Source organism: Mesitornis unicolor, unplaced genomic scaffold (genome assembly GCF_000695765.1).
Source record: "Mesitornis unicolor isolate BGI_N332 unplaced genomic scaffold, ASM69576v1 scaffold9658, whole genome shotgun sequence".
NCBI lineage: Eukaryota > Metazoa > Chordata > Aves > Mesitornithiformes > Mesitornithidae > Mesitornis > Mesitornis unicolor.
Genome location: NW_010202538.1, coordinates 34,834 through 48,594, shown reverse-complemented (window position 1 = coordinate 48,594; position 13,761 = coordinate 34,834). Strand labels below are relative to the sequence as shown.

General features: G+C 39.8%; 1 protein-coding gene across 1 annotated transcript in view; it reads right to left on the bottom strand.

Moving 5' to 3' along the window:
* Nucleotides 1–11,504, bottom strand: part of LOC104545321 (protein NDRG1-like) — a 13,531-nt gene extending 2,027 nt beyond the window's left edge. Inside the window, exons 1-4 of the mRNA XM_010190428.1 lie at nucleotides 11,428–11,504; nucleotides 8,955–8,990; nucleotides 1,961–2,066; nucleotides 5–125 (exon numbers count right to left, since the gene is read on the bottom strand). Coding sequence (XP_010188730.1) covers nucleotides 5–125; nucleotides 1,961–2,066; nucleotides 8,955–8,990; nucleotides 11,428–11,490 — 326 coding nt within the window. The 5' untranslated portion in view covers nucleotides 11,491–11,504. The remainder of the gene's footprint in view (nucleotides 1–4; nucleotides 126–1,960; nucleotides 2,067–8,954; nucleotides 8,991–11,427) is intronic.
* Between the last annotated feature and the right edge of the window lie 2,257 nt (nucleotides 11,505–13,761).

The following is a 13,761-nucleotide window of genomic DNA, read 5'->3' as shown; positions in this document are numbered from 1 at the left end:
CCACCCAGCCTGGAAAGATGGTGCTCCATCCTGCTGACCAGGGGCATCCACATGGCAGACTGCAAAGTGCTGGGTGATCTCCTGCATATCCTCAAAGTTGAAGAGAGGATTGAAGCAAGTTTTATCTTGAGGCGGAAAAGAAAATATGGAATAATTAAGCTGGGGGGGAATAGTAAGTTTGCAGCTATAATAGAATAATTTATGAACCTGTCTTGCAGTTAAATGAAAAGTTGGTTCAATCAAGTGAGTTATGTTACAGCCTGGGAAAAGTGACAACCCTTTATTTCTGAGGAGGAAAAACCAGTGAAGCCCTGCCACAAAGCAACCTGTGCCAACTTTCTTTAATCCCTTGAAGCAAAAAACCTGAGCAGCTCCTTCCCTCATTGCCAACTAAAACACGTTAAATCTGTGTTATTTTGGTACCCACCAGAAGTATCTGCTTGGTACTCAAAAATCTCAATAAAATATTCTTTATGCAAAGTTAAAATACTAATAAAGTGCAGTCAGAAATATTCATCCCTGGTTTTGGCTTAGATTAAATTATCCATTTACTTGTCCAGTCATTTTTCTTTGGATTGTGTCAAAACAGATGGAGGAAAAAGGTATCCAAGGCTGAGATCGTGACTTGTGCTTTTGCCCAGATATTACAAGATGAACATTACATGAGTGGCTGCTGCAGGCAGCTCAAAACAAAAGCGTCTTTCTGGGATATTCAATGCTGTATTTAGGCTCCCAACTTTGAAATTATTTGATTTCTGATTTTTAAGCAATATTAACATGGAGAGAGAGTTAGCATGTTTTCCTCCTGTAAGAATGGAAAGCATGAATTCTCTAGCACTGCATTTGAGATGCCCAAAGAAACAGTTCAATATTCTGTATATGTTTCTGGAGTCACCATCCCTGGATGTATTTAAAAAGCAGGTAGATGAGGTACTTAAGGATATGGTTTAGTGGGTAGACAGGAATGGTTGGACATGATGATCTCAGAGGTCTTTTCCAACCGAGCGATTCTGTGATTCTGTGAACTTACACTGCAACGTACAAGCAAAAATCACTGTAGAATATAAGACATTTTTAGCAAAAATCAGCTTTAGGAGAATATGCAATTTTGGGAAAATGTTCTTCCTCTTTCAAAGGAAGAGAAAGTTTATTTATCATAAAGATAGACTTTGTAACTCTAGAAACAAAAAAAGTCTTATTCAAAGATGGGACCCAGATTAAGCTCTGCTCTGATCCACTGAAAATTCAAACTAAAGTACAACAGTGCCACTAAAAACAGGCAAGAAAACAGATTTTTTTTTTCTTATGAGTAATATCTGTCCCCAGCAAAAGCCAGACTTCAAAGATCTGCAGGTGTTTTAAAATATAAATATTAAGAAACAGTAACTTGTGTGAAACAAAAAGCACTAGTGAAAAGAACAAATTAGAGCAGATCCGGATAGTAGGTCATTATATTCTTGGACCTGACAGATAAGATAAAAGGCACTTAAAGTTATTTTTTTTAAATACTGGCTAAGGATACAAGGCCAGCACTCATTTCATCATCTTGATTTGATGTGTAATTCATATAATTCCACGGCAGCATAAGACTGGTTATCAGTCAGGAACCTCAGCCAAAGCACCAGCAATGTTGGTGTCAATCCTGCTGGCAATACACCCCCAGCCATCCCTGCAGATGTTTCTACAGCATTTATACACCGTTACTATGAGCTACTAGAGATCTTTTGTTCCTTTAAGCAAAATATTCCAGTTATCTACTTTGGGAGGATGGAAAGAAAATCTGGGAATTAAACTTGCTGTAAGATATGAAGTAGGTACCATCTAACACATTGCAATGCACATAAACAAGCAAGGACCCAGAGATGGTTTCTTAACCATCGCTGCTTCCACACCTTTGATTACAGCAGTTGCATTAAGGAACCAGGACGTGTCTGTGCGATTAAATAAAAGGTCTACTTACGATTCAGCCCAATGTCATGGTAGGTGAGGATAGCTGGTCGGTTCCCCCTTGGAGACCCACACATGGTGACATGGACCGAGCCATGCATAGTCTCCACATCTTGCTCCTGGAGGTGAACAGGAGGAATCTGTCAGGGGTTTGTCCAAGTGCTCCTCTAAACACCCGCTGCAGCAGATCTGTCTGACCAGGACGCTGCCCCATCCCAGGGTCTGCCCGCAGCACCAGGGGTCTCTGCAATTCCTGTGCTAATGCATCCTTCTGCTCCCCATGATGTGGGCTCCCTGCTAACGTTTTACGTCTGACTGTTACCTACTCCAGTCCACAGACAACTACAGACACACTTGCGCTGCTAGCTCTAACCAGATGCTGAGGGAATGGTTAAATAGTGTTTAACCTTATTAAAAGGCAATATAAGGGGAAAAAAAGGAGAAAGTTTGACAACGACACCTAAACAACAGTTTACAACCGTGACTGTCGACATTTGAAAAGCGCAATTTGCCAAGAAAAAATACTCAGTCTTCGAGGAAAAGGACTTTACCTCAGCAAATAACTGTTCTCCAAAGAATGCAGTATTAAGTAGCCTATATTTGCCAGAAAGACTTATCACACTGTGGGGCCTTGTGATTACAGCAGCCTTCCCCAATAAATGCAATAGCCACATGCGTTAGCTTTATGGTTTGCTAAGTACAGACCTTAGCATATACCCAACTGCCTGAAGTTTGCTATAGAGTAGTGTATCCACAACGTTGTTGTGGTGATTACCAGAGCTCTAAGAAGCCTACTGTTATTATTTGACATAACTGGAGTTTGTACTGCTTCATTATCTTAAAGCTAAAGACACCTTTGTTAGCAAATCAAAGACCTCCCGATTTCCATCTTTTACTTATTGGACGTCTATGTAAGCTAAATGTGCATGCTGGTACAACCCAATTTGCAATTTAGTGAACACTTTCTTTTGCATCTGAAGTTCAGATGAGTATAAACAATTTATTAGTTTGTAAAGATATATAAAGGGAACCACAGAACAACAGTTTTCTATGACAGTACAATGATGCTCACATAACAGTCAAGGCAGTATATAGTTAATAACCAGTCTTAGCATTTCCTCAGAATATTTTATGTACCGTGCAGGACACAGATTTCCATGCCATTCAGTACGGTGCTGCTGCCAGGCTTGCCTGACTTGCTCTGTGTTGTAATGCCCAGAGGCAAAGTCCAAGTTAAATCCAAATCTATTACAAATTATGCTGTAGAAATCAGGTGCATATAGCCTATGCAAAAAACCTTTACAGAGCAAAACCCAGAAGCTCTTCAGACATTTGCAGTATTAATTCAATCTAAACTTCAGCTTGGTAATTTGATACATGAAATACATCATGCGTTTTGTTGAAAATAAGGATGCTAGGCAACACCACTCCACCAATCCTTGCAATTAAATATCTGCATCAGTTTTAAGTTACAATTACAGAAATGAATCAAGATCCCCCCCCACACTTGTACAACCAGGCGAACTGAGTATCACCGCTATTTATCTGACTACACTCCGCCGAAACACTAATACTCAGCTTTTACGCCTCCTTAGAGATTCATCCCCCTGCATACTCACTGCATTATTTAGCAGGTAAGCTGTATCTTCCACATCCAGCACCATCTTTAGGCAAAACAGGATGATAAATCCAGCAAGTCAGACAGAGGACAGTAGCTGGTTTCTACTTTGTCCAAGTAGGAAACTGGGTTATATAGACAAGCTGCTACCCTGCGTAGGCTTATGACTCCTATAATACGCAGCTAGAAAAACCAAAACAGCCTAATTCACGAGGACGTCATTCCTAAATAGGATTTGAGTCAGGTTTGGCCAGGGGAAGTACGTACTCAACAGAGCTCAGACATCAAAGATGAACTAAGTCTCTGCCACACAACATACAAAAGTGCCAAATTTAAAACCTGGGAATTAGCAGAGTCTTTCCTGTTGCTGTTTCTGTTAGGTTACGACAACAAAACCTGAAATGAAACTAAACTTATCTCAAATGCTAGAGCATCCCAGATTCACTCTAATTTAAATCAGAAGCAAGTTATTTCCTAAAAGCCAGGAGTAAAGTTTCTAGGAAGGACATAAAAGACTTGGAAGTCTTAGCATAAGTCAGAATGATTCTCCATAACAAAGATGAGGACTTTAAATGCTTGAAACTTAGCATTTTCCAAAGTAGATAAGCAACACTTAGTCTAAAGTATTCCTACATCAGTCATAGTAATATCACTGTAAGATTAATTTTTGGCAGAAAATAGGATATTGTAGGTATCCTAATTATACAATACACCAGAAGAGATTTTCAGTAGCAATAGATAGCAATTAATAATAATAGCAATTAATATTTTCCACATTATACCTTCTGTACTTGGATAATTATCAATACAAAGCATAAAAATTGATAGTTTGGCAATGAGAGAAAACTTTATGTGTAACACATCTCCTGCTGTGTGTGGAATACAGAAATTATTTCCTCCCAAGTTAGAGACTAATAAGCATTTTGTATAATCAGATTTTTATTGCTAGGTCCTTCCAGTAACAGCACTGAAAACTTAGAATGTGTTTTCTTAGGAGGGACCACCTTTCAAGTTTTGGGAACTTCCTCCTTTGTGCCCAAAAGAAAAAAAAAATCTATTCATGGTGGATAAAGCCAGACCCTTGAACCTGCACAGCCCACTGACCTCCACAGCTAATTTTCCTGGAACCAGCAGCCTGAGTCTAGTTCAAACTCAGTGTCAACTAAAAATAGTTCAGAGGCGACAGGCAACCATACTCGTAATTACTGGCATAAATCGGTCAGTTTGACAATTGGTTTAATTCCTCATTTTCTTCACAGTAAGACTCCTCTAATTCATGAGGGTTGTGCTTTTTTCCTTTAGCATGAATTCTCAGCAGTGAATATTCTCTGAAAATACCAATCAATTCAAACCGGTTTCTTCAGTGACATCAAGCCAACAACTTCACATCCCTATTGATCCTATTAAAGATCAAGAGATTTGTCTACGTGATGTAGGGATGGATGTTTTCAAAACGCAGAGCGCTGAAAACAGATGGCAGCACATCCCAATCAACGTCAACATCATAGTAAGAGGCTCTTCACCAACTGATTTGTATTAAAACACTATCTTGGAAAAAAAAATCCAAGGTACACTAATCCGATAGAAGGATAAAGGCAAACACACCATCTGTTCACATCTCTCACTTGAACAGAGGTGCAGTCCTATCTCGGTGCCCTAAAAGCACACACACAAACACTTTTGATACGTGGAATTTAAGAGAGGCTATCTTAGTTTGAAGAAGTTGATCCACTCCAAACCAGATTTTTTGGTAACATTTTTTGACATTTTATCATGAGGTTAGAAGGGAGAGACAATCTGTAAGTTGATAACACAGGAGGACTCATTTATTCCTTCCTCTCGCTACACTGGCTAAGGAAGACATGGATTGAGGAACGTGTTTCCAAACAGGTTGTTTTCTGAAGTATAGGATATGCAACCAAAATGCTTTAGATATCTGGAAAGGAAAACCACACACACACACTGTACATTTTGCAAAACCATGGTATTTTATATTTTAAGTAAAATACCGCATTCCAACAAGATTATTTTAAACCTTTCAAATATACTTAATCCTCAATTATCTCATGCTTTTATTGTAATTTATAATATTATGCTTGTTAAATTCACTTCCCTCTCTTGCCTCAAAACTGAAGTAAAAGCTTCAGAGCTTTTAAAGAGGATTTAAATAAATTTTTAAATTGCTAGGAGACAGTATATTTTAAGTTCATATTACTTTAAAAATTTAATATCTAATATATAATACCAGCAAACACTATTCTTCACAATTTTTTCAGTATTTTGAAGATCAGAAATATTTGAGCTTTTAATGTGGCAGGTGTTGCAATGTTGGGTTTCAAAACCCCTTTGTCCTGAAGATATTTAGCATTTTTCCCCTGAGGTTTTTCTACTTAAAAACAGTTATTTCAATTCATTTTATGCTTGGGAGGGGGTTTTTTTGTGTGTGTATTTTTTTGTTTGGTTGTTTTTTGTTTGTTAAGACTTCTATTTTACATTAGCAGAATTAAGAAAAAAGGTTCCCCACTTCAGGTTGTGGGGTGCTGGGTTCATTAAGAAGTTTTTAGATGTAAATGCAAGCAATTCTGCAAAGGTGGAAGCCAGTAACAAAAACTTTGGAGCAGGAACTGAAGCAGATTATTGTGATAGCTCTTCCTAGCAATTCTTCCTAGTCTGATTAGCACTGGGTCACACTGCTCTACAAAAGCACAAAACTATGACCACCTCTATCTCTTTTCCTTTAGGGACTGAAAAAGATGAGGAAATCCATGTTAACACACTGCAACGCCCTAAACTGCCTCCACCCATGCCAGTGGAAACCCACCCCATCACGCCACAAGGACCAGACGATTTGTCTCCTGTTGCAAGACAGCTCTTTCATTCTCCTCTTGCAGGCAGCAGGGGGAAAAGCAGAAGTGGCTCTTGTGTGCTGGTGGATATAGATGGCCACAAGCCACAAATTGCAAGGCACAAACTCATCTCTGCCACCTACCGCTGCTGCACAGCTCAGAAAGTTTTGCTTAGTTATGGAGAAAGAAATAAACTGTTCACTTCTAAAATATAAAGCTAAGAGAAAATATATGGTGACAAGGAGCCAGGTCTCCATCGGCTCCAATGCTACAACCCAGAAAACAGACAAATACATCAAACATTAAATACAATTAAAATGTGTTTGGCATTAGGCCAAAAATCAAGCAGCACAGGGCATGCTGCTCTGCATCAGTTTATCATTAATTCTGCTCAAACAGGTTTGGTCTCAGGAATACTCCACTTCTTGGGAGGCATGGGGCCTTCACTTAAATTTTCAAGTTGGTGCCACAGACATACAGCACTGACAGTTGTAGCTGTCAGTTCTTCCATCTCTTTACCTTGGCTATCTTCTAGTAACTCCATGAAAGCTTTCTTCCAGAGAATACATAGGCATTAAATAAGGACCTCCATCCTGTGAAGTGCTGATCACCTTCCCTGGCAAGATCCACCCTCTTCCCAACTGTGGCTCATGGGACAGGTTGCTCATTAGGAGCACACATGAGCCTCAATGTCAGTTCCAAGTGCCCTGGATCCTCCATGGCCACATACAAACTTCTCTAATGAATTAAGCAATCAAGGCTCTCTGAACAGCTCCAAACCACCTCTTTCATAAGTCAAACACAAAAGAACTTAAAGACACATAGGTAGGATTATTTGTGGTTTTAAGGACTAAAGCTAAGCATCCTTCCAAGGGGCAGTTCTTAACATAATGAATTGATGCTGTTCTTCCACATTTTTCCTTCCTGTACTAGAACAACCAAAGATTAAACTCCAAGAAAGAAAGATCATTTAAAAAGCAAGAGCTGGCAGAACAGGGCTAAATGACAAGAACCACTGGTCTGGATTAGTGACAGTTAATCCAAACCATGGGAGGGGGAGTAGAGGTAGGGGGAAGCTTAGAGAATTTGATCTTGCAAGTTAAAAAAAAATCTATATATACACATGGTTTACAAACCAAGCAAATTTATTCCAAGAATAGAAATGAAATATGGGTCACTTCTGGATCCTTAATCAAAATGTTGCAGTATTGCTGTTAGCAGACTTAATCTGGGATTCAGATTTATTTAGACCAAGTGATCAATCTGGACTCAAACAGAAAGCTTTGTCCATGCTGTGCACAGTCCTGCAGGAAGCTGCATGGTGACAACTTTAGCTTACATTTATTAAGACTTCAGGCAGTGGTTTTCATCATTAGAAAGGATGAAGGGGAACATGCAGGATTAACATGAACTACAGTTTAACTATAGAAATAAGAGCCATTGAAACATGGTAAGGATGTTTCAGATACTGTCTCCCTTCATTACCAGGAAAATACTGCTGAGATTGTGCTGGATTTTTAACCAATTTACACAGTATTGACTAAAAATATAGCTAGGTGCAAATAAAGTCCAATATGCCACAATGTACAGAAGGGTTACTTCCTCCAAGGACCTCTGCCTGCACATTCAGAAGACTAGAGCAATTTAACAGCTTTCCTTATTCCTGCACAATCTACCTCCCTCCCTACACCCCCTTGATAAAAATAAGACACCCGCTGAGCCTCTTTTCTCGACACATACTCCTTCCTGTCCTCAGTGATGGGAATTCATTGCTCAGTCTTTTTGGTGAGGCATGTACAAGCTTGCTGGTCTCTGTATCCAGTCCAGCCCAGCCTGACTCTGACAACTGTGAATTTCTGTAGTCTCAGTTTAATAACCAGCAAGTAAAAACTTCTCAGTCAGAAGTCCAAATGACAATAAAATAAAATACAAGAGGATCTAAGAGAATTACAAAGTCACACATAGAAAGTAGAAAGACACCATTTGACCTAGTGGTGCGCTTTATGAACTATTATGTTCTGGCTGTAAATAAACATGCAGAAACTATCATCACTCCTGATAGAGGAAAAATTGATTGCTTAGTGCTTTCTACTGCTCACAGGCTTCAAGCATTTTTGGAAGCTTTCAGCACAATGGGATACATCGATGAGGGACATTTCCTCCAAGGAAATGCAGGCACAAGGCTAATGAAAGCAGATTAACTGGGGAAAGTGTTTGTCCATGAGGGGACGGAAGGGAATACATTGCTTTCACTACCACAGCTGAAGAATCTCATTCTCTTAGCAAGAATAGAACTGCTTGCAACCCAGACACCTCTTTTGGATGAAACTTTCTCAGCTTTGGCCTGAAAAGACCTCCTGCAGTCCCCTTCATATCATTACATCAGTGCCCATTCAGACCCCTCTCCCACAGTAGCAGTATTTCTGATGAGCAGCCAGTCATTTCTGATAACTTTTTGCTGTTTTTTCAAATTTCATGTCAATTTCCCTTTAACCAAAATTTAAAAAAATAAACAAAAGAGAGAGAAGAATAGTTTTACTTGCCTGAACATCGAAGTCTGGAAGGAGGCGGGTGATAGCCTGTGGAGAGATTTTAAAGCATTAATGCAGGTAACTTCTGCAGATAGAGAAATCTGCACTGAGACATATGTGCTCTAACCCACTGGTTCTGCAGCAGAGAGCTCTGTCCTGCCCCCTTAATTCAATGAAAACTCTTGCTGAGCATCAAAACGCACCCAAGAGCTTTTACCCACTAATCTTCATGGAGAACATGAAAACAGTAAAATACTAGGTTAATAGATCAGCAAAATACAGCACAAAAGCTGGTGCATCTTCAGTTATGGTTAAATCACTGGACAAGTCAGAACAGTGAAATGCTGAACTTCTCTCCATTGCTCACTGTAGCCATGGGACAGCCAACAGCCCGCTTCAGTCCTGCCTAGGACAGAAAGCTGTTGTTCAAGCATGCGCCAACTGCTTGCAACTCAGCTAAGCAGTCATTACTGGGATTTGGTTACACAATGTGAGAGGTGAAAAGGGTTTTATCCTAGCCAAAAATAGGCCTTGTTATATTTGGGAGGTTGGCTGGTCATGGAGAGGTCCTTTCCAGCCTGTGACCAAGCCACTGCTATTACTGACAAGCTCCTATGTCTAAGGACACCAGAAAAGGACTAAGGTGACATCCTCCCCATCTCCAGTAGTTTAAGAGGCTCATAACTTCAAAGAAAAAGGTGTCTTACAGTCATCTCCTTTCAGTCCACTAGAGGACTGAATACAGAGGGAACAGCAGTCAAACTGACACTTGTTACCCTGCAGAGTATTACAGGGAAGCCAAATCTTGAAAAAGAAGTACTGAGATGAAAAGCAAAGCTTAAGATCCTGGCAGGGAGGTCACACAGGCACAGAAGCCCAGGTAAATTGAGGGTGGAAGACATCAGAAGCAATACAGATGCTGTCTTGGGCAATATAATCTCAGATGATGCACCTTGAGGCATTGCAGTCCAACTCATAATTATGACAGCCATGATCTTCTGGCAATTAGACAGTGTCTTGTATATACAGACAGGTGTCTAAAGAGCTGAATGAGTGTGTGGAAGTCATTTTATGCAGCTTTAAGTTTAAAAAATATGGTGGGTTTTAATCTTACTATACTGTTGGTCTCACAATCTTTTAAACATAGCTGGTTTCATACATGATGTTCCAGTGGAGTCTAGAGTTAAAAGGAATAAGTAGCTATGGCACCTGTCTGGACAGCAAATGAAATAAGGCTCCATCACTGCTCAGGAACGAAGACTCAGCTGTAGAAGAAAGCGAGGCACAATAAGCCAGGATACAACTGTTAACCTTTGTATGAGCTGAGTGTCCTTCAGGGCAATCTTGTCCACTTTCTCAAAATATATTCAGTAACTTCCTTCACTCTGTGTCAAGAATGGCCACAGAGGAAATAAAACTCTCTGATCATTTCCCCACAGAGACAAAGCTTAAGGTTCCATAGTAAATAAAAGCATATAGGGTTCATTGTCAAGATACCAACTTTTGATCTCCGTGCTACAGAAACCCAGGAAGTTTCAGTATTTTAAGATATTTCTGATACCTTCTGAAGCAAAGGTATTTCAGCACCAATAGGACTTCTCTTTATTATCTGCTTCTCTTTGTTACTTCTGAACAATACTGGCATTAAAAAGAGATCTTAGTATTTGAAAAGTTTGAGTGCTAAATTCACTGGTATCCAAACAAACTCTGCTTTCATGCAATGCCCTTGGCAAAGGATCTGTGTTTAAAGTTCCTCCAGGCATTTCACTGCAGTCACAAGTGGAAATTATTTTCTGAAGTGTTTACACAGAAGAGGTAGGGAATAAGAAAGAAAGCAGCAGATGAATGCAAAAAAAAAAAAAAAAAGAAAACCAGAATGAAAATACTACTGAACCCAGACACTGTGAGCAGATTTTTGGAGAAAAATGGTGCAAAAACAACTGGGAAGAATTACAGCAGGGTCTAGCAAAAAAAAGGCTGAAGATGTTCGTACAGTGCAACCCCGGAAGAACACCCAGCCAGCTGCAGACCTTGTAGCAGCTTGGCTGTAGCTCATAGCTCAATGCAGGCAGACAGGATTTGGTGGGGCAGTCATACCTCCAGACTCATATATCCAAAGGAAAAGCAAAGGCACTCTCCACACCTCCTTAAAAGGCAGCTGATGGAGCAAAGTTTGTATCTCTACATTGGTAAGTCTATAGGTATGGATGGATCTACATGAGATTGCCCAGTTGGCATCACTCAAAATAGCTAAAGACACCCAGGACTGGTACTACTTAGGAAACAAAAAATGTCACCACCAGGTTAGCACTAAGGAAAAGCAAAATCAAAGACTGAGAAAGACCAAATAATTACAGCTCAGTTTTGCATTTAAAAAAACCCAACACTTTTATTCCATCTCCAGTTTCTCGTACTTGTTTCTTCCATAAGAGATGTCAGAACTGAATTTGAAAATATAAGAGCTAAGAAGCTTTAAAATAATTACCTCCTCCTTCTCCACCAGAGGTTTCACCTCTGCGAGGTGAGCATCCTGGAACTCCGTTGACATGGTCAGTAGCTGATATCTGCAAAGATGAAAAAAGATTTGTTCTCAGCTTGCATCAAAGGCTAATTACAGGAACAAATAAAAATCCTGCTCCACCCAACCCCCCCACCAATGACCCACCCTCTCAGGTTATAATTTAAAAGACCTTTGCAAGAAGGTTATGAATCTCTTGCAAAATGCCTCCCTTGTTTATTTATATACACACTCCTGCACAATGTGAGATTAAAGAAACGTTAAGGCTGCAAGATCAAACAAAAGTCTGGCAGCTTCAAAACAGAGAATGTTGGAGGAAATGGGGCAGGGAGAGATACAAAGAGAGCCATGGGCATTGGCATTTCACAGGGAGGCATACCCAAATCTGTACAATCGCCTTCTCCTGAAAATAGTTTAAATACTTGTATCCACAGATCATTACTGTAAGAAAACTGAACTGCACACATTAGCATTATTTTACTCTCAAACCGATGTGCTCCATTCTTTGGGACAGAAATATCTTCCTTGATCTGAACAAACAAATAGTACCAAGTAAAACACATATTCCTTTAGGTGGGCACCAACAAGGTGCATGCAATAACGCTATTTTCAAAACAGTTAAAGTAAGGAACCAGGTTGCTGAGTCCTGCTCTAGGTAAGGATATCAGAATACCCAGCCCTAGTCTGCGGTGAGCTTAATGGGGAGCATGGATGAGGCATGTCACATTTGTTTGAGGCTTCTTTGGACAAAATTGGAAATTTATTAACTACATACAATAAAACACATCAATTATTTACTTTTTAAGAAAAGTTGAGAACTGTCTCAAGTGAGGCATACAAGTAAATGCCCTCAAAACAAGCCAAAAGGCTGAAACACATTCAGGAAATATTGACTAAGTGGTGCAACTGCAAACATTTTAATTATTAACAATTTTCCTGAAGATAAGCATAAAACTACTGAACAAAATTAAAATCGATCCTTTGAACCATGATTTCAATCCTCCTGACTTAAATCTGATTTAATCCAATCAACCCTGTCTACATAAATGACCTGGTGCTCAAGAAGGGCTGTGAAGCCCGCAGGAGCATTCAGGAGCTGGCAGTGGCAGCAGCATCAGCATCCTTTTCACTCTGCCCCATGGTTAACTCATTTTAACACTTTTTAGAATACTTTTCCCTGGACAAAGATGCCCTAGTAAGAAAGTTTGCAAGAGTGGATGCTGCAGGAAGCTATGAAGTGGCACACACAGATTAAGGAAATTTAATACTGAGAAAAATGCTGATGTCCACACACACACAGCTTCAGATTTTAGGATCCCTTCTTGTTAGCTACAAAGTTGTGTAGATTTTTGGTAAAGAATTAGCTTGGGGATTTTAAGTTCACAGAAATGCTTAATGAATATTTAACCCTCCACTTGAGGCATTAGAACAAGAACAAAATTGACCTCATCGCAAGTAACTTGTTATCCAAATTTGCAACACGGCACTAGAAATACTGAAATAATCAGAAGAGTTAAGACAGAGTTAATTCCCGGGCAGTCACTCTGATTCCCCCTTTTTCTCCATGTTTTCCAGTAATTGTTGCCTGTTACAGGATTTAATCAGAAAGAACAAGCACAAAAACAAGTCTGCCAAAGTTTCAAGCAACTGCAAGTGACATTTTAGAAACAGTGCTACATATTTTCCTAGTCATGGCCATCTATGTAATCTGCCATGCTACACAGTGAGCAATTGTGCATGGCAGAGAGGGAAAACAAATGCTACTGCAATATTTGGAAGTCAAAGATATTTACATGCAGTTGCACCTAGCTCAAATGGCTTTTTTTTTTGCAATTCAGCAAATTCTGTTAGGGCAAAAATAACACCTTAACGTTTGTGCAATAGGGACTGGAAGTGCAAGAGACTTTTCGATGCTTTGCCTATAAGGAAAGAAAGTAAGAGGCCAGGTCCCCTGCAGTTTTCCAGTAAGTAGCAGCTTGGGGAACAAAGCCACCGCGAGTGTTTGTGAAAGAAAGTTGTTTACACGGGACAGTTTCAGATTTTCAGGGACTCGGAGCATTGACTACAAATGACTGAAAAACCCATGCCAAAAGGAACAAGATGGATGCCTTTTATAGCCTTAAAAAACAATCCTGTTTTCATCACAGTTCAAAGCTGTTGCTCTGTTTCCGAAAGAGCCAGCGCTAGGAAGTGCTGACCAGCAGATTAAGCGACTGCCATCAAGTCTGCAGGACAAAAGCCCAACGTGTACCGAGTTCTCACTTTTGGAAAGGTACCAGATATTGCAGCCACATCATGTTT